Source organism: Heloderma suspectum, chromosome 2, assembly GCF_057233095.1.
Source record: "Heloderma suspectum isolate Gila_16-S chromosome 2, 16-S_ref, whole genome shotgun sequence".
NCBI classification, from domain to species: Eukaryota; Metazoa; Chordata; class Lepidosauria; order Squamata; family Helodermatidae; genus Heloderma; species Heloderma suspectum.
In genome coordinates, this window is record NC_139459.1 from 273,607,176 (window position 1) to 273,629,282 (window position 22,107).

General features: G+C 42.6%; 1 protein-coding gene across 1 annotated transcript in view; it reads right to left on the reverse strand.

The window, feature by feature from the left end:
* Positions 1–601: 601 nt before the first annotated feature.
* The window catches only part of CLINT1 (clathrin interactor 1), an 88,475-nt gene continuing 66,969 nt past the window's right edge, over positions 602–22,107 (reverse strand). Inside the window, exons 8-12 of the mRNA XM_084839265.1 lie at positions 18,406–18,478; positions 8,675–8,758; positions 4,314–4,609; positions 3,455–3,659; positions 602–1,854 (exon numbers count right to left, since the gene is read on the reverse strand). Of these exons, the coding sequence (XP_084695391.1) occupies positions 1,490–1,854; positions 3,455–3,659; positions 4,314–4,609; positions 8,675–8,758; positions 18,406–18,478 (1,023 nt within the window). The 3' untranslated portion in view covers positions 602–1,489. The remainder of the gene's footprint in view (positions 1,855–3,454; positions 3,660–4,313; positions 4,610–8,674; positions 8,759–18,405; positions 18,479–22,107) is intronic.

Sequence of the window (22,107 nt, forward strand, 5' to 3'; positions counted from 1 at the left end):
TAATTATTCCCCCCACCCAACCGCTCTCACAAACGTCAAATGGAATGAGAGGAGAAGCAGCCCCAACACTGTTTTTAATGAACACTTTAATGTTATGTATAACAGAACATTATGAATACAATGGAAATAAAGTTTTATCAATTTAATAATAATAATAAAAATACTCAAAGTAAGAAAAGGGGAGGCAATAAAGTTTCATACCTAGAATATAGTACTTATCCTCAATATCAGCCCTGACTTTGTGAATATAAACTGAACCTCTGCATTCCAGACTAAAAATCATGATCTGTGTGTGAACCCAAATGCAGAATTATAGCAGGAAAAACGAAAAAAAGCCTTTAATCCATTCATTCGTTTCCTTTATTTTCATTAATTCATAAAATCTGACTGCTACAGGTTTCTTTTAATAATATATATATATTTTTATATATATTTATTTAACTCCTCTCTACTGGATTCCGCAATTGCTAAGGCCATATTTACATAAGAGAAATGAAGTCATCAAATGTATAAAACCTAAACCCAATGGTGCTGGATTAACAAAAGGCTTAGACGTGTTCATTATTAACTTAAAAGATGCTGTTACTTTTTTTTTCTTTTTGTAAAGCTGCAAGAAAAATAATAATAAATATTGTTGCCTTTTGACTGTCAGTGATGTAAACAGTGGCCCCAGAGTGTGCTACGTGGTATGCCAATGATCACTGAAGTAGGACTGCAGAAAAGCCACCCCAAAACAAATCCCAACCATATATATATATTCTTTAGAGTTTTCTGAAAGGAAACCATACAGCAGCTCCGGATGACATTTCTACCAGTTCTGTATTAGATATTATAGCAGGTAGTAGCAGGAAGCCTCCCACAAATTCTATTCATCGGCAAATTGCTTGAAGAGGTCTATAATAAAAATTTGGATAGTATAGCAGTGTGGCTGGAAGAGTAGCAAAAGTATATATACATTCCAGGTCCCTTTGAATTAGCCATAATCACATATGTAAGCCATTTTTGGACAAAAATATATATATTCTTATAAAAAATTGATCAGCATACTTAGACTTCAAATTTGACTCAGTGGTAGGAAAAGGAATGGATCCAATTATGTTAAAACAGATTCCAGGAGGGGGAAAAAGAAATCAAGTATAAAATTAGATTCACACAGATTACCCTGCTCCCAAATTCCAGACTTTCCACAAGTTTCAAAGTTAAAACTGGTTCTGCCATCTAGAAAGGCTTTAATTGTCTTGTTATAAAACAAGGCGTAGTCTTTGCAATTTCAACCACTTGACTCACTGGAAGAACCTTTAATCTCAAAGTTTGAACAAAAGTAGTATCAGAGTTTACAAAATGACCTTTGGGTTCTTTATGTGGGTTCCTTAAAAGTAAGTGTTAAAAGAAAAAAGGGAAAAAAGCATTTGATCAGCATTTTCCACCCTTACCCCAGCTTTATTTGTGCAGCTAAAATCCTTCATTCCATCTGATTGGTTTACAATCTTTATTTGCTAAAATTGGCAAAATTGGCAAAGGCATCTTGCTTTGGTTGCACAGTTCCAGGAGTCATCGAGGATGCCACAGCTATATTAGGGACACCCATGCCCATTGTACTAGACAAACCCATTCCAGCAGCTGGCATTGCCATGTTCACATTCATCCCCATCATGCCCTGGTTCATCATAGGTGTGCTTCCCATGGAAGCCATCCCCATTGTACCAGTCACCACAGTAGGCATCCCCAGCCCCACAGGAACAGGCCCTCCCATCAATGGGTTTGCTGGCGGTCGGACAGGCATCATGCTAGGTGGTGAGTTGAGGCTCAAGGTTGCAAAATTCTGAGTCATCACATTCATAGGTTGTTGCATATCTGCAGGGAAAAGAAATAGTGAAGTTTGGGTTTAAAAGTCAATTTGTTTAGCTATTTCTGTTCTGCTATTAAAAAGGAAAAAAAAGTCTATGGCTCTTTCTTTCCTTCTTTCCTCCACCTATTTAAAGTCCTGGAGATATATTAAAAAAGGCTTAAATAAGTCTAAATTGTTGCCACATCCTTAAGGGCACCATTCAACACATTCCTAGATGCCCAACACTTGCGGTCCACACAATTCCTAGTTCCCCTTCCTCCAATTCCCTGCTGCTCTCCCCCTTATCGTGCTTCCTCTACGCACCTACTAGCTCCAACGCTTAGGGGATCCACACATATAGTACATTCCCTGTACATCAGATATTCTTAGGTATCACTTCCTCCTCACTCTGAGCTTCCCTTGTCCCTATTAGAAGGCCTGACCATTAGATGGGGGCAAAGGAAATTCAGTTAATGAAAATGACCTTTCATTGCCTGGGGAGGTGCATTTCAAGAATTTGGGAGAAGATACTGCTGAAACAAAAATAAAAATAAGGGCTGTGCTGTACTACTGCATGAGGGCTGGAAAAATTCAAAGCACAAGCAGGCCTCTCTACCTTGTGATTGGTCAAGCCGAATGCAGCTCACCAGCCAAAGATTGCTTTTGCCTTCTGCCTGGGACCACAAAACAAAGGGAAGTCAAATCAAGTGCTCGGCAGACCACAGTATATGGCTGGTGGATCACAGCTTGTACAGACCAAAATTAGACTTTGCTTCATAGCCTCCTGGTGTTTTAGGGCACAATCCTATGCGTGTTTAGACAGAGAAAAGGCTTACAACTCCCAGCATGCCCCAGCCAGCATTGCTGGGGCATGCTGGGAGTTGTCGGCCTTTTCTCTCTCTAAACATGCATAGGATTGTACCCTTAAAGATACAAGCAGCACCAGTAATAACACCATTATTCACAGCACGGTGATTGCACATTATTCTAATAGCACAGAGTTATGATCAGATCTTGTGAATTCAGAAAGTTCAGATGGTGTTTCAGAATCATCACAAACCAACAAATGGGCTGCTGAGCACTGAATGCTAGACCCAAGTGTCACCGCCAGCTATGACTGCCCTCTCATTCACTATTCCTAATCTTTCCTACCTTGGTCTCCATTATCTGCCCCCATCCTATGAAAAAATGATGACTATGTAATGAAGCCTGAACATTCAGACCGTACAGGTTGAAACGAGGAATCAATCATTTGTAGAAGGTCATGTGAAGCTGCTTTACACAGAGTCAAACAACTGATCCATCTCGCCCAGTACCATTGACTCTGACTGGCAGCAGTTTTTCAGACCCTCAGGCCAAAGGAACTTTCCCATCACCACTTGATCCTTTCATGGAGATTGAGTCTGGTGCCTTATGCATGATCTATCACTGCGCTATGGTCCCCTCCCTATATTTTCCTTATGCACATAATATACTCCAGTCAAAGAAAAGAGAGAAGATGTCTTAGGGAGTGTGTTTTTTCCACAGAAGACAACCTTGATCATAAATACATTCAGAAATGCACTACCAAACTGAGCTCTTTAAAAAAAACACGTGGCAATAATGATAGTGTAGGCAATCACTTACTCTGTTGCTGAATCATTGTGTTCAGTGATGGTTGCTGGGGCTTGGAAGGCTGCATACCAGGAACTAAATTGTCCAAACTGATATTTACGCTGGGGTCTGACCAAGTGGATGGCAGAGTTTTGCTTGCATTTTTAGGGACCATCTCTGTGCCCAAAGTATAAAGCGGATTAGGCTTCTGTATCATTGGGTTAACACTTTGCAAAGGCTAGAAACAAAAGAGAGAGAGGTCTTCAGAGGTATGCTATTCACTGCTGACTGTATTTTATACTCAGAGAGAAGACAGTTCATACAGTATCCATAAAGAGAAACAGATGGACATTTATGCTTGCCTAAGAAAACTGAAGCCAGAAAGGTGAAGTTCATGCTCATAAAATTCTCAAGATCATCTTTTAAGTATGTTACTTATCAGCTGGTAGCTTGCTGGAGCTGTGCCAAGAGTGGTAACGTAGAAGCATCCCTCTCCCCCACCACCTCCATTTTGGAGTCTTTAGTAAATTAGTTGTAAGGTTTACCAAGTCAAAAGACTGTGCTTTCAATAGTCAACTATTTCACAACTGGGCAAAACTCTCTTGTGAGCCAAACTGTTAGAAACAAGTGACTCTTCTTCCAGACACCTCCAATCATTGTGTCACACAGGTATGAAGTCCACAATATGTTCTAGAGCATCTGGATTGCATAAGACATTTCCTCTCTTAATTTAACTGAATCTCTAGGAGTGACAATCAAAGCAAAAAAGACAAGAAAGCACTTGAGATCTACAGAAAAGAAGCTTTAAGAAAGGAGTTTGTCAAAACTGTTTAGGTACCATTTCTTACAGGGAGGAAAATAGTGTTTAAGGGACTGCTGAAGAGCATCATACCTGTGACCTTGATATAGGTAGATTCACGGTGACAGTGTTAGAACCCATCATAGAGAAATTCATGCTTTGGGAAGAGGTCATGGTGGCTTGGGAGGTACCCATCAAATCAAAGAGGTCAGCAGAATTTGAAGTGGCTGGAGGCTGGCCAAGACTCTGCTGAGCAGAGCCACCAAAGAGCTCTCCAGCTGGCTGAGCAGAGCCACTAAAGAGCTCTCCAGCTGAAGCAGGAGGGCATGGAGAGGCTTGGTTGAAGGCACTCCAGTCTCCAAACTCTCCATTCCCACTTGTAGCTGTACCTGGGGAGGGAAAAGAAAGGTAAGAGACTTTGGGAAAGGCACAGAACAAATGCCACATTTCATGAACTGAAACAAGTGAGAGCCGATGTGTGTCCACCAGATTAACATCTGCAGGTAGACTCTCCATCTGGACATTACTCTCCCTCATGAATATTCCAGTATTTTTAACAGGGCAGCAAAGAAAATGAGAAACACCCACACCCATGCTAGGCAGTATTGCTGGGGAATGTGTCACCTGTGGACCCTGCATGAGCAGGACACAGATTTCCTAACAGGCAAACCTGCAGGATTCAAAGAAACTTCGAACAGACAAGAATGTGAGGACACAGGAGGCCAGTATCAAAAAATCGGGAGCCTTAGGCAAAACTACGAGCATTAATTTGTTGATGCATTGAATCAATCACTGGGAACAAGGCTGGTTTCACAGTCATAAGAAGTCATAAAAACAGCAATTTGTTAAAATTCATCTGATTACATATAAATTACTAGCTTACAAAGAGTTATTAAATCAGTATAGCTAAGTGGGATACCAATAAAATCATGGGCTCTCAAATTCAACAGCCTCCAGGTGTTTATCTCACCTCTGTTGTGCTTGTTGACAGCATTGTGTAGTATTTTTTTAGCACTCTATGGGTGCTTTGATAACTATGCATTCAAAGCTCACACATGCTTTCAAATCTTTGTACAGCAAGTGCAAAGAGAACTGCAAGACATTTAATTCTTTTCCCTCTTTCATTGGAATCTGCCTGCCCTTCCATATTTAAAGAGATACATTTTATTTGAATAAAACTTGTGAGCAAAATAACAAATCATAAAGACAACAAAGGTGAAGTCTACTCTGTTTTTAAAGTGAAATAGCCTTTGCGACAATCATAACTTGCTAGTCATTGATGAGTATTACAGTTTTGAGGCACGTGTAATAAAAACGTTTGGTCAATAGTTAAGGAGATTTTACTATTTTGGCCCAAAGCATGGACTAGACATGTATGAACACACAACAACATTGCTCATTACACAGATGAACAACTTGTAATTAACATTCAACAGTTAGGCCACGTCAGTGCAGACAGAAAGGGGAAAAAATCAGGTTTTTAAAGCAATGATTACATGAACACTTGATGAGTTTTCTTACCCAAATGAGCAATGGCAGGCTTGGGAAATGTAAGAGCAGAGATGAGACCTCACTGATTTCAGAATAATCTGGCCTGTACAGTTAGCTAGGAATTACTGATCTACAAAGTTGCCCATTACCTAGAATCTAACTTGCCTGATCTTAAAGACACTGAAATAATTTACACCTTACGTCAATAATTCTTAATATTACCTGTGCACCTGGGGTATAAAACCCTCTTATTTTAATTAATTTTACCTCTACAGGTGGATTAAAATTTCAGTAAGGAAGGGTGGGAGGGAAAATAAGATCCTCACAATCTATGTACTAAAACCCACTTTAATGCAAGTAGTGGGCTGAAATTCATTAGCCTGGGGCTACAACGAAACATTTGCTTTGATCTTCCTTACAAACGAGACTTTATTGGGAGTATTTCAATTAGTACTGCCTATTAAAAATTTAAGCACACTTAAAGTATTCCTGATGGATAAGTAAATGCTGAATATGCCGATTCTCCAGTTATTGGATGCTCATATCTAAGCACACGTAAAAAGGAATTGGGGAGAGTGGAGAGGCGTTTGTTGCCACTCTTCGGGGAACTTTACCAAAGATGATTAATCAACGAAGATTTCTAGGGGGGCTTCATTGTTCAAGAATAATTAATCACTGCTGGCTTCTTCCATAATGGCGATTGGTGCAGATTAATCATATTAATACTGATAAAGGAATATCATCAAGTTAGACTGTATTATTTGCATAATAAGATTGAAACACCCCAAACTTGCATTTTCAAAAACCTGCAAGATCAGGGCAGAACAGTGTAGCCTAAACTCTTTAAGAGCACAAGTTCTCAAATCAAGTCAGATCCTATCCCCCATACAATGTATTTTATAACAGATGGTTGAGAAAAACAGCACACACTCCTCTAAGCTTTGCTACAGAACAATTTTTTCAACCACTGTCTGGTTCATAAATCTGTACAATCCTAGCTCTGCTGTTCAGCTACCCTTCTTCAGAAGAAAACATTAATTCAGTAGGGGTTTCGGGTGGGGGGCAGTGGGTATCATTTTGATAATTCTGCAATTATTATAGTACTATGGCAAGGAGACAACAAACACAATAATTTAGGGCCAATCATAATATTTGCATAAGCTTCTTCACCCCTGCAAGGGACTCTTAATGTGAAGTTTTTATGCTTTTTCTCTCCACTGGGCCATTTTTAGTTTGCATGAAACTTGAATAAATCAATACATACAAATTAGCACTTACCCCCTCCCCCACCCCCTCCTTGGACATGTAGCAATCCTGCCTCAAGCAAAGCATCTAATTTCTTGGGTTCATTTCAACCTTCTTCCAACACACAGTGCTGCAAGGTATGTAGCATGCAATTTTTAAGAGTCTTATTGTAGATTATGTAAAAAGCACTGTTACAGGCATCATTGCATGTCTGAGTTTCTGCATATAAACAGATCTCGTTTCACTACTGCTGAGACAACTCTGGGTGACATACATGGTTGCCCAATTTGACTACTCTTCTGACAAAGAGGTGTAAACCAACCAGATTTCATAATGTCATCAAGTAAGATTAGCTGCCACTACCAAAGATTTTGCAGGAAAGGAGTACCATAATAGGAGTAGAATTAGTGTAGGTCCACGGAAACCACATATTTACCCTGGTGGCTTTCCAATTGTGCTATTCATCCTCCCCCCTGTGTGTTCTCAATCAAAATGTATTTATAAAAGATTTGTCCTCAGCTTTGCTTAAAAATCTGTTCAGTGACTCACAACCAATATAAAAACATTTTTAAAAAAACCAAACCAACCACAGACATCAAATTAAAACCCTGGTATCTAGAAACATTTAACACTTTAGCACCTGCAAAAAATGTTAAGGCCAATTAAATTGCACCAGGTTTTAAAACTCTTTCTGAAATGGATGCTTTCTTGTATCAGGAGCATGTTCTAGTGAACAGGGCCATTACCTCAAAGGCCCTGCTTCTGGCACCCGCTGAGGAGCTGGGATTCAAAGTAGGGCCTCCATTGCCAGTTTCAACCAGTGGGCAGGCTCACAGAAATGAGTATGTCCAATTGTCAGTACTTCTAATGCCAGGGCAAATATCACACAAATTACTTGTTTAGGCTAGTAGAGGTCCTGTAGTCCCGAGTCCCCTCAAGAGAGCAACAAAGACACACATGTAACTTGTATTCATGGAAACTATGACACAGTTGAACACAGTAGCTGCATAGAAGTCCTACCAGAAAAAGATGCCTTTTTAGGGAATGACATTATTTGATCCAGTGTGACATCAGACCTATCAAGCGCACAATCAAAGACATTTGACATTTCCCACTTCAAAACAGGCTAATCAATATGGAAACATTCAGGACAGATAAAAGAGGAAAACAACGAGCTTCACTCATATTCGTTAGTCTCTATCTCAAGGAATATTTGCATTCCTGATGAATAGGACGGCAATTACTAAGTGAGAGGCAAAAACTATACAATGGGAATAAATACTACAAAGGATAGCTTAGTCTGGAATTAATATTCTTCTCATTTGGTACATGCTTGTATTCAGGATTCCTTAGATTCAAGCACCTTTGGTATACAATATAATACAATACAATCCAGCCATATTTCTCTATCTCCTCCACGACTGCCGTGGACCCAGTAGCTCCTTTACCACCTGTGATTCAGAAGACAGCAAGCCATCTATAAGGCTGCTAGCACATCTGAAACAATTTGGGCTGAGTAAACTGATAGTCAACTTTTTCACAGTTGCTTTCCTTAATTTAAAGCAAAAGAATAAAATACCTAGCACTGCGAAAATGAGAACCAGATACAGAATCGAAACTGTTCTGGAAGAGAAGACACTTTCAGGCCTAGTCATGCACATCTACTTTCCAAAGAGGAGAGAGACTTTTTATTAAATTCTCCCAGAAAAACACTGTACCTTGCGATGGGGGAGAGCCTGCAGAGGCGGCGGCAGCAGCAGAGCTGAAGTCAGCAAATCCCCCAAAGGGGTCAGTGGATCCACCTAAAACCACAGCAATCAAAAGAGGTGTTATTGTGAACTGGTGCAGCCACACCCACTTTAGTAGCAGTTCACATGGTTTTCAAGAGGGTTTGTAACTATTAATCTATTTCACATTTAAATCACTTTTATGCAGGGAGGTGGGAATATACCAATATATATGTACCAAAATACCAGTAACAGGGTATAATCTACCAAGTGGTGCTGTATGATCTCCCTCCACAGCAAGGCTTGGTGGGCTGCCTATCATGGCGTTATCTGCCTGACATGCTGATAACGCCTCCGTGTGCATTTGAGCCATGTGCAACCTGCGGCTAACTCAAACTGTGTGCACCGAAGGCATCTGGGAACCAGTGAGGGTACAAGAGGGGCAATGTTTATCTGTGTCATCTTGTCATGCTACAGAGGTTGATGTCTGTGGAAATCCTGCAAACTGCATGGCCGCAGCCTGGCTGCACTGGCAGTCATGTCTTGATGCTCTTCAGAGGCCTGTCTGTGGGAAGTTGCTGTCCATAGACTTTTGTGCAACTGCACTATTCTGGTATGCACAGGCCTATAATTGAGCACCATGGACGATCATGAGAATTAAAGATTGATCCAGAAGGGTGATAAGAGAGTCCAGAGTGGACACAGAAAAGAGATGCGGAGAGAGCAGACACAGAAAAGAGATGCGGAGAGAGCAGACACAGCTAGATAACATGGGACACATACATGGCCCAAGTCTTGGTCCATCCCCACACTTCCTGTTTTGCACATAACTGAACCCAGTCAAATTGAATTATTTCCTCCTTACACAATTCAGTTATAATTTAGCATTTGCACACCAATGCAAAGCAAGTGGTCTTCTATCTTACCTCATAGGTTCAGTCATAATTCATAAAGACTACAGAGAACACAAACCTAGTAAAGGACCACTGTAGGCTTGGCACAAATATTGCAACAAGTAAAGATTAAAGCAATTCTAAACCCAGGGACTAGACATAACACACAGAACAAGGTTTTTTTTTATTGGAGGAATGCTGCCTACAATTAATTATTTTAAAGTCTTATATGTTAAATCTTGTGCAGGTTAAAGACCGAATGCCTTGTCCATTATTTCAGATTCAAGATTTCAGGGCATAAAGTATTCACCAGTATTCACTTTTTAAAATAAGTTTGCTTCCTGTCTAGAACAAGAACATTAAAGTAAGCTATTAATGAAGTATTTACTTAAAATGCAGTATTTCAACCATTCTTCACTACAGCATATTTTATACATTAAAATAGAAACGCTTCAAAATCCATATTGGACATTATTCAGACATCACAATTTATCAAGCTGAAGGGCAGGCCACTTTAGATAGCATACTCTCCTACCCAGAGACCGCCTGCTTCCAGGCAAAATGTCTGTACACCTCCTTGTGTCAAGCTTGAGGGCCAAAGTAGATGTGTTGGCTACCATGGCAGTGCAGGTCTGAGCAGGACAGGGACCATGGGACTCAAGGAGAGTTTTTAAAAACCGAAAATGCCATGGTTCTGGCAACTCCCCGCCCCCCCCACTCCCAAGCTGCTATTAGCCCCAGGAGAGAAGCCCCCTTTAAATTTTTAGAACGGTGTATGTTTGTTGGCTTTTGGAAAGTGCCTATTTTCGGTGTTCATTTCTGCACAGTCGATGTCTCTTTAATAAAGGGCTTTGGAGTTGTGCAATGTATTAAGCAGTCAAGTACTGAAGGAGAGTTGGCCTTAGCTATTACAGTTTGTCCTTAAAAGATTTCACCTCCCAGCAGTCACACCCTTTCAAGGAGTAGCAGCAGCTCAATTATTCTGCTTTTAGTGTTTGCGTACATTATATGGGTTACATCACAGCTGCTTAGCCTGCAGTGCTTAGAAACTAGCCAGGTGGGACTGTAACATCTGTGTTGCACTCAAACACCACCAGGGACAGCTTCCAACATCTGGTGCCATTTCTGAATTGTCTTATCGCTGCAAGACATTCTGCTCCATCTGCTGCTCTCAACTCAGTTAATTAAACTAGAACCATCTCCTTTTTAATAAATGGCTAGCAGTAATAAAACGAACAATTCCCTTTCTGCTACATGTGTACTTGTATTTCTTTTTAATGCTATTTTATTTCGGTCAATATTAGGGGAGCATGCTTGGCTTTCAGATTGGAGCATCTATCTTCAGAATGCAAGTGGATTTGACAGTAAGTAGGAAATATGAAGAATGCAGCAGCCAGGTCCTTTCCAATGCCCATAGAAGGCAAGTTATTTTGTAGCGCTTATACAAAATGAAAGACAGATTGGACGTTTCCCCGTTATAGATATTAAATAATTATGGGAAGTTGTGATGTGCTAAGCATCACCTCATTTACTGAAACAGCTTAAGGATGTGCAATACATTCGGCCAGAATACATTTGTCTTACCAGAAGACAAACAGGAGTGTTCTTTGTAAAGTATTACATGGGATGTGCATACACAAATGTGTGTGACTGACTACTATGGCAGTCGGGTAATTAGAAGTTTCAAATAACCATGGTCTTAAACATGGATTCAGCAGTACTGGTTTAGACAACATAGGGAAATGAAACCTAATAGCAAGGCTGAAGTGTAATAATGGTATAAAGAATGCATAAGCTAGTTAAAAATCAAGGTAAAATAATTGGGAGACTGCTAAATTTTCCATGTGAGTCTACAGCAAGGGGGAAATGCACATATATTCTATGCAGAGGCATGTGGCCCACATTAATTTGCCTCTGCATGTAAGCCGCAGGTCCCCTGCTATATCAAACTGCTTCCTCAAACACAATGTGTTTCTGTTTTTCTATTGAGCACAGTATCAGTGAGTGAAATGGAATGTTGGTCCCTTATCATTAATGGCTCTTCTGGTTTGGTGTGACGGAGGCATCCAACAATGGGTTAAGTCACCCCACTACCTAGGAAAGGCAGGGATCACATGACCAAGGGGTCTTCTGGCATTGGTTGAGAACTGATGGAATCACTGCTGCTCCCTGGGGAGAGGGGGGAGCCTTGCAACTGTCCTCCTTGCCTGGCAAGAGACAGTGGGGGTCTGGAAACTCATCTGCTGGTTCCTCAGAAAAGTGGACCCAGGGAGGGGGGGCCTGTTCTGGGAGCATTTCTCCCTTTCCTTTTATGCTACTCTTTGCAACTGAGGGGAAGGGGACAGGGAGGACTCTGAGGAGGGCTCTCTTCTACTCCATTTGCAGCTAGACTCGTGTTGCTGTTCTAAAAGCTAATCAGTAAGCTGGGAAATGATTGCCTGTTTAATTTTAGCAACTGATCTATCCTTAAAAGCAGAGGTGGACCGTGTGGGTTGGGGCAGTTTCACTTGCAAGTAAACTGTTGAGAAGAGGCTCCTGTGGAGCAATTAGCATGGAGCAATTTAGCATCTGGGTGGGCTGCTGTGGAGGCCGACATCACTAATGATAAGTGGATGCACCTGAGAGCAGGGGAGGAACATGCCAATGTTCCTTAGAGCCCCCGATGGACAATGCGATCCACACCATGCTCAGAAAACGGTGTCTGGTTCTGCTGAGAAAATGGCAAAGAGCTGCTATTAAGGTCATTTCCCAGAGTCCAAGAGCTGTTCCATCGATCACCTGGGCTCCTGTGGCTTATGTGACCTGACTTCGTCTTCTGTGGACCCGACAAGGCAGCTGGAGCTGGCGGGTCCGGGCTCTGTGGTGAGCGGTGTCTGCACCTCTGTGGTGGCTAGTCTTGTTGGGTTAGGTTGCCAAGTCTTCATGGTGGCAGTAGCTGGCATGGTAGGCTTGAGAAAGGTCCCGATGGCATGTGGGCACCTCTTCTACTATGGGCTTCTCCTGCAGGGTCATGGTCTCTGAACCATGAATCATTAGAGAGCTGGCGGGCTTGGAAAATCGCTGATGAGCCTCTCACCTCCATGTGACTTGGTCACATGATCCCTGCCTTTCCTGGGTGATAGGGAGACTTAGCCCATTACTAGATGCCTCCTCAAACCAAACTGGGAAGTAAAAGTAACTTTTCAAACAGAGCACATAGCGGTATGTGGTTTATAGCCTTCATTCTTGGAACTTCTGCTCTTTTATATCAATGGGATTTCTTAAACTCATTATTTAGCTTAACATCTTTCAAAGGGAGACCTAAACAGTTCTCTTCCAACATCTACTTTAATCCTAATCTGTTATTTACAGCAAGCTAAGATGCTGAAATAGTTCATAATAAATATAGCAGGAATCTCCGTTTCAACAACTACGAATTGACTGTTGTTGGGGGCTGAGGGGCCAATCACAAAAATGTTAGGAGTACCCCTTATCTGAGTTTGTGTGCATGAATGAGCACCCTGCGAGTGTGCTACCTACTCTCTGGTTCCTCTTCTCTCTAGCTATTCTTTTTTTCTTTCCTTCTTTCTCCCTGGCTCTTTTCCTTCCTTCCGTCTCTCTCTTTCTAGTTCCTATACCCCCACCCCCTCTCTGACTAGTCTTCTTTCTTTTCCCTTGCCTCTCTGGCTCCTCTTTCTCTCTGTCTCTCCTCTTTCTTTGGCTCCTCTTTCCCTCCCTCCCCTTCCCCTTTCTCTGGCTCGTCTCTCTTATCCGCCTCTCTCCCTGGCTCATCTTTCTCTATTTCTTTCTCTCTCCCATCCCTATGCAACCGAATGGAGCAATTTCTCCATTCAGTTGCATGGGGTGAGAAAAAGCCCCCTGCTGAAATTTGTCGGGGGGGGGGAGTGAGGCCCACCCTCACAAAGAACCCTGTTGCCCCAAATTTCCTTGGTCGGGGGGGTGGACTTCATCCCCCTCCAGTTGTTTTTCGGTAAGGGAGGATTGCTCCCTATACAGGCCTATGAGGAATTACTCCATAGGCTTGTATAGGGGACAAAAAAGCCCCCCTGCCAAAAATTGGCTGGAGGGGGGCAAAGTACACCACTCAGCAAGGACCTTATTTCCCCAAGGGACCTTGGGGGGGTGCCTATGAGGAATCACTCCATAAGCTTATACAGGGAGCCAAAATAGCCTGGTGGGAACCTCAGCCTAGCCTTGCAGGCACAGTGATATCTGCAGGTGCCATGCTGGAGACCCCTGAATTATAGTAATAACATTAACTGGAATAAAAAGCCCTATCCTTTGGTACACCTACCATTTAAGCAATGACTCTAAGTGCTCAAAATGGAAAAAAAAAACAGAACCCAATTTCTCTTTCTAGCTTTCATAATAATGATGTAGTTTGCCTAATCTTGTACACTGTTCAAAGTGTCCCTTTCCTTCTTAGGGGGTGTGAGAGGATGCTTCCTGCTCTCTAGATATGCTTGGCAAACATCTCCACAGATTCTTAGAAGCATAGAGTTTTCCTGCAATGCTCTTTCCAAAAGATACATGTCTGTGCTTTTACCTCTCTGCTGTTTTGTGCATGATACAAGCTATGGACCCATACCCTGTGCAGCAAGTAGCCCACTGGTCAGGAATAAGTGGCCTGCTTATGAAAGACAGTGTTAATCTTCACAACAACATCAGCTAGCCTTGAAGACTCTCAAGTGAGAGCTGTCGTTATAAATTAACTCCTTCCATCTGCCTCCACAGGGCAGCAAAGACATTATTTGTGGTGGCCAGCTGGTAACGTCTCTCATCTCTAGGACAACTCCTAAATGCTGATGTGGAAAGATGGAGGAAACATAATTTCTACCATAGCAGGGAACACAGAACGGACCTTAGTCAAACTGCACACCTGGAAAAGATTTCTCGGCAGGGGCACATCTTGGATGAAAGACAGCAGAAACACCCTGCAAGATTAGGGTTTGTCCTAATACAGAATCAAAAGAATAGTTGAATTCTTCATCCAGGCTGACAGAGGAAAAGCCCACTTGCCCTTTCAGCAAAAGAAGGGCCATCAAATGGTGGGCTGTGGTTTATGACTGGGACCCAGAGGGCTCCATACACAATTGGATAGTGCTTCTGCTTGGGAAGGGCCACACCGAATCCTATCCCAGAGACCCCTTGGCCTTCAAGAGCCACTTTTCAGGAAGGCGCAAGGGGATGCTAGTAGGAAAGGCCCCACTGAGTGTGCCTCTTGGGATTCCCCATCTGTTTAAGTTACCACATTCCCTTCAGGTATGTGAAGAGAAAGGAGAATACCAACATTTTTGAGAATAGATGGTCTGTTTGTAGATGACTGGAATGAGAATACATTCCATATACCATAAAATAAACAATATTTGCCAACATCGAACAGGTTTTAGAGGGAATTATGAAAGCAGTGGGAAAGAAAGAAAAGAAACCAACAGAAACGGTATGTTTTTAAACAGAATGAGATTAAGAACACAAAGATCTCAACACCTGCCCTGCATTAATGCACACACATTTTTAAGAAAGCAGGATTAGACATGTTCAGGATAGAAGAGACGTTTGTCCACAAAAAAACACGTATCAGGACTAGGTTGTCCAAATCAATCCTAACTATAAAACGGATCATTCACATTCTCTCACCTGGCAGGACAGGATCACTGTGTAAACTTTTTTCCCTAAAGAAGAAGACCTAAAGTATCAAAGAGGTGCAGGGCCTTAGCACATTCTATGTATGACTTTGAGCCACAGCACATTTCTAGTATGTTACTCTACATCCTAGGAGAGGATGAGTGTGGGTAGTAGCAGCTCCAAAGCCCTCTAGGAGGCCAAAATAATTTTTGGAATAAAAAACCGATCTCCTGGAGGATGGCCTCACTGTTCTGAAAAATACAGGATTCTCACTCCTTAGAAAGCTTTTCTTACCCAGGCATCTTGTGGGTGAATGCTACAGCCAACATGAATAGGTTCTTAAGGATCAGAGCCTTCACGGATACTGTGTTAAGGAACCTGAACAGTGGGAAAGTTCTTGCAAAACCATGTTGGTACTCAATGAACTACGAGAGGTGAGATCAACATAGACGCCCACAAAAACTTCTTGTCCAGGTTTGAGAGGAGGCTACTTATTTATTTATTTAAAAGATTTCTTGGTCGCCTTTCAGGGCAGAAGCCCTCCCAAGGCAGAAATAAAATATGTGGTCCCCATGCCTCTGATGATGCTAGAAACCTCTGAAACATGACTTTTATTGGGTCGCAGACCAGAGTCCAAATCATCTTAAAGGAAAAGCCAAATGGTGTTGATGATGGCCCTAAGAGCACCATCCGTGCTAAATCATGAAGGCCTTACAATCATCACTGGAAACAAAAGAGTGGAAGACTTGCACAAGGGCAGGAGAGCAGAGATCACTCTGAGATAGCATATGATGGCTAAGACGGTTTACCTTTCAATCTCCGAGCACCCAGATGGAATATCTGTGGCTAAGGATGACAGAGTGGACCCAGGTGAAGCAGCTCTGGCATTACTAGCAGTTGCCATGACTACAAAACTAGAGGCACCTGGAAGATGAGAATCACATCCCAGCAAGAGTGGGAGGTATGGTACTCAGGTGCAGCACTGCACTAGCTAAGAGGGGTGCAGGGCAATGAAGCCAAGCCACTGCGTGAGCAGGATTGAGGTTTGGCTCTGGTCTAGACTTTAGAATGGTTGTGGCTAACAGTGGCAAGACCTCTCCAAAATAGGAGGGGAGGGCAATTGGGAGCCTGTCACACATCACCTCATTGTGTTTTTTTCTTCTGGTGACTGGGTCAATGGGCAGGCTATAGGCAGCAGCTCAATTCTCTAAAGATGGCAGGGCAAAAAAGAAAAATCCTCCATCAGTCTGCCCAGCTAGCTTGAAGCACTTGTTCTTTTGGCTGCTGCCTTCAAGTGGGGAGGACAGGTGAGTCCAACCACTTTCCATGGCGAGTGGATGTGAGGGACAGGCAGTTGCCTCATTCACAGCCTCTCCAAACCTTTCTGGAAGGGGTAGAAGGAGCAGTGACTGCTCCTACTGTTTAAAAGCCAAGGCCTCAATTCTATTTTTTTCCTCCCAAATTGCTCCCTAGAAATTGCCCTCCTGTTGCAAGCAGGGGCTAGCCTAATGGTGAATGTGCTCCTATCTATGAGAATTTCATGTTATTGCACCCTTAAGGATGATGCCTTATCACTAAGCAGTTAGCAGGACAAAAATATTTACTGTACAAAAACTAAATAAATTATTTATTTTTGAGACCACATGTTGCAAATGTTTTGAATTATTGCTCGGGTTTCATTCTAGGAACACAAAGAACAAATTTCAAATTTATCTCATCGTATACACTGGGCTGCATCCAGAGAAGCAGTTGCACCAGGATGCCTGTGCAAGGCCCTCTGCGGCCCCCTGAAAAAGTCTTCTTTCGGTCAGGGGATATGTCTGTACAAGGCGCTTCTCCCCCATTTCAGCTGGTCTCTCCTCCCACTATCACACACTGTTCCAGAGCATCATCTGACCCTCAGGAGCAGGGTTTGGGCACAGGGGGAAGTAGCGGGGAGAAGATGGCAGGGAAGCTTCCTTCGAGAGAAGGCATGGTTTCTGTTTCAGTCATATCAGCTCTTAATCACTTTATTTGTTCAAAGGTGATGTTGATTACACAACACAACTATCGAGGCCCAGACACTGAGTACCTGGCTGATGACTCTACAATCATACCAGTGGAACAGTGAAGATATAAGTAGAACCCTTTTAATATTTCATGCTAGCTACAGATAATCCTTATGCTGTCATGATAAGGCTCTTTATACTTTTTAAACTGATCAGATCTACACTCCAGTATGGAAATCAATCTTGATTCTGTTGTGGCTGCCATTTCGGTTAGTAGCCTACAATGTAGTAAATGAACTGATTATCAGTTTTAAAGTAAACAAGACACATAATATTTCTGCCTCTGGGCTGAGGTTGCCGAGGAGTCACTGGACAACGACAATAAAAAGCAGAGAGAGCACTTTTGCTGTATACATTAGATGTGACTTGTAAATGGAAGTCACCCACTTTCACCACTACCTCTTTCTCTCTCAATATGTGTAATATGAGAAGTGCTGAAGCCTGACTGGTTTACATGCTTTTAGAATTAATTATGAGTGACACTGCATTCCAGCCACTGCAGCTCCTGACAGACTGACTTAAGGCGCAATCCTATCAAGATAGGTGGCCGCCTCTGAACTTGGAGGCAACCGCCTATCCAAAGCAAAGCAGGAGAGGCCCAGGGGGGATCGTTCCCTCCACACCTCTCCTGCCTTGCTAGTTTTTGCTAGACAGCTGTTTCCAGCTATCTAGTGGCGGGGGGTGGGGCGACCGGGGGAGGAAGCTGCCGTACAACACATTGGATGTGTCGTATACACAGCTCCGCTCTCCCCGCCCGGGAACACCCCCTGGAATGCCCCTTTTCAGTCGCTCCACGCTCCTCTTCCGAGGATGGGGGGGGGGAGAGAGGTCAGTTTTCCAGGAACTGACCTTGGAGTGTGGGCTCCGAGGTTGGTTCCCAGAAATGAGCATATCCTATGGCCCTCTAGACAGTGTCTAGTGGCCACAGGATTGCTCCCTTAGCTGCGAATCTTTCCAAGGTGTTACTGTTATTATTAATCTATATAATATTGACATTTTCATGCGGTTCTGTGAATATATGCACAGCTCTACATTTAAGTGACTCACGCCATCTCCCTTAGCTTCTTAACACACATGCCTTGATTCTTCCAGTACTAAAAAGTACTAGGTTGTACCTACAGCAATTGCTCAAACAAAAAACAGTAATGCAGTTTACCTGTTGGGACTGACTGATCAGCACCATCGAACAAAAGATCAACCAGGTCACTGGATGATTTGCTGCCAGGAACCTAAGGACAAAGCACAGTTGAACAGTTTTAAGAAATATGGTTATGAATCTGCGTGAAGCGACTCACAGTCCTAACTCAAAGTTTTGTGAAGACATTTCAGTGGGGACAGTTTATGACAAAGCAATTTGGAAAACCTGAATAAGAGTTGGTACAATAAATGCCCATGAACATGTAAGACAGACTTTATCCAACAAGGACACAGCCTGCATTCAACATGAATTGATATAAAGAGCATTAGAAAACAGGAGAATGTAATGGAAGAGATTACTGTGCAGTGTTATAACGGGGATCCTAATAAAGCTGTTGCTTCCCATCAGACAAGGGGCAGGAGGCAATGTGACACTTGCGCGAACGTTAAGTAGGCTACACTAGCACAAGCAACCTCTAGCATAAAGCCAATGGCGTTTGCTGGTTAGTGTTTCCAGTTTCCCAGGAAAACATGTCATGCCTGCAAATGCTCTTGGCACTGCGTTACAGTTCGCTTACCTCAGTGCAATGTAACTGACGTTCGCGCTAGTGCCAAATTGGATACAACCCAAGGTGTTTGCAGACATGCAGAAATGAAAAGATAAAAAACCAAAAAAAAAGGAGAAATATAGAACTATTAAAGATACCAGAAACACTGAAATGAAATGTAATTGGTTATTTAACATATATGCCACCATTACAGATTTACCAACATACCTGAAAATTGATATTATAAGCAGGCTTAAAGTTTATGAGTTAGATATACTATTTAAAAATTATATAGGTTTTTAGGTGCTTTATAAATGTTTTCATCTTCAGTTTATTATTGCCATTCCTGTGGGATTATTCCAATTAAAATGTAGGGCTGATGTTAAATACTGTGAAGCTCAAGGGCATCCAGAAAATCCATAGCCAACTTAGATTTGAACTCAGCATCCCAAACATGAACACATTTAATTGGAAGTCACCTGTTTAATTCTAGCAGGACTTATCCCCAAAGAAATACGGTTAGAACTGTATCCCAGCCCAAGTGGGTCCATCTATAGTACTGGGTTTAATCGAATGAAGTGGTTCTTATACCAAAGACGGTATAGTTTAGATTCTGCTCCTTTGATAAAATTAGGGCGAAATCCCATGCATGTTTAGGCAGAAAAAAGTCCTATAATTCCAGCCTCCCTCCAGCCAACCATGCTGGCTGGGGCATGATGGGAATTGTAGGACTTTTTTCTATCTAAATATGCATAGGATTGCACCTTCAAAAACACACAAAAAGCTAGATCCCAGAATACTAGATGTGCAGATTTAAGCCATCTTTTCTATCAAGAATTTGAGGTAATGATTTTCTCTCTTGCCACAGGGAAGACAATGTATTTACTGACGTCATCCATTTATTAAATCACAAAATTCTAGGGATGTTAGAGAATTCCGCCACGGGTCCCAGGGAGGCCGAATTCCAGTGAATTCGGCCTCCCGGAATCCGTGGCGGAATGGAGCAACCCACCCCACCACCCCACGAAAGCCCCGTGAAACGGAGCCTACCTGGCTCCGGCTCCGGCGGCAGCTCCAGTGGTTCCAGCCGCTGCCGGGCTGCGGCTGCAAATGGCGGCTGCTACGCCGGCTGCCATTTGTAACCCTGGCTATCTACATAGCCTGTCACGGCTCAGGGCAGGGACACAACTATCTACATAGCCTATCAAGGCTCAGGGCAGGAACACAAATGGCATAGCGGCCGCCAATTATGCCCGTCTTTTGCCGTGATAGGCTACGTAAATATATATGTAGCTTATCATGGCAATAGGAAGGAACGCAAATGGCGGCCGCCGTAGCTGCCGCCATTTGCGTCCGTGTTTTTAGCCGTGATAGGCAACGTATATTTTTATGTAGCCTATCACGGCTAAAGACACGGATGCAAATGGCGGCGGCTACGGCGGCTGCCATTTGTGTCCCTGTGCAGCCCAGCAGCTGGATGTCTGGCTGCGGGTGGCCCCGGCCGGTGGCTCCGCAGAGCTGGCAGGGGAGGATTCCAAGGGGAGGGATGGAGCGCCTCCCCCGCACCGCGGATTGCCCGGCACAGAGCCAGGTAAGAGTTTCGTACATTGCTACAAAATTCACTTCATAAAGCTATGGTAATAAAGGACACCATGTCTGACTAAATCCTAGGTTTCTGTATATAGTCACAAAGGATGACAATGGTTGGGAAGTTGCTTTTCCTGGAGCATAATGTTGTTTTTAATATTCTATGAACCTTGGCACAAAATCAAGTGCATCTATGATAAACTCTCTACATACCTGAGGGGTTTCTAGGAAACTTGCACATTACAACATTATTAAGTTGACAAATGGCTCACTTTAATTTACTTTTAAGGGAACTTCCAGTACACTTGTTGCAGACTTCCACTCTTGGATGGATGGGGAAGATGACTGGATCCACACACACACACACACAAATATCCAGGATAACAAGAGGAAGAGAAAAGTGCATCATCAGGCTTAAGATTGCAATCCTATACACACTTGCCTGAAAGTAAGTTGCATTGAAGAGTGTGCAATTTATTTCCAAGTAAACATGCCTAGGATTGCACCCTTAATGTACCACTGAATCTCAAGGCACTGGAGAACATGATTTGTGCCATCCATTTAGCAAAGTGTACACTCCCAGCTTTGCAACAGAATCTGACACTGGGTCCCCAATTTGAATGTGACTTTCGGAGAGACAGAACATACCCATGTGACACTGCACACACCTAACATCTCTTTTACCCTGGGCCCTCAGGGACTACATATGCAATGCTTACCTGCCCAGACTACAGATCTGAGGCATATGAACAGATATGGTGATCTGGTTTAAAACAAGACACTGGATGTGCACAAGGCCACATGGCTAAGTTCTTGTTTGCATGGCACCACAAATAAATTGGTCATGTCTGGCAGACCCTGAATTAATTTTTTCAAAAAATATTAAATACTAGAGTTAATTGTAAGAAATCAGAGTGGGTAATGTGTTTTTCGAACAGGGCATCTTAAGAAATCTTTGCACTAATATGCCTTCATGAACTTGGCCTACAGCCTAATGGGCATCAATCCTTCTGCAAATCAACCCCTGTTCTTTTTTGGACCAGATTTCTGGCTCAGACTCTATCACAGACTCCTGCATACAGCATGGATTGTGAAGCACTATGGGGGGTGTGTGTGTGTGAGAGAGAGACAGAGAGAGACACAGAGAGAGAGAGAGAGAGAGAGAGAGAGAGACAGACAGACAGACAGACAGAACCTGAAACATATTTAGCTAAATTATTCAAAGTTCTACTACTGGCATGAGCAAGCACAGCGGACGTGGAAGTAGTCTGGAGATGCCCTTAGATAATTTTTGTATAGGGTTTTTCTGGGATTCCAGTGCTGATGGCTTGCACACTTATGTATTTAAACCGTTTGTGCCCTCATGGATGCTTCCAACAAAAAATCAAAATAGCAACTAACAAAAATTAAGTAGAACTTTCATTACTAGAACTCAGATCTTTTAGGGTAACTGTCAGTTCTGTGTTTGAGTTCTTTCTTTAATAGGTCATCTTTAAATTAAATGATTGTATAGAGAGATATTTTAAAGTACATTAGATGCCTACATTTAATTGCAGACAATTCAGATGGAAATGATCTGCCTGGTG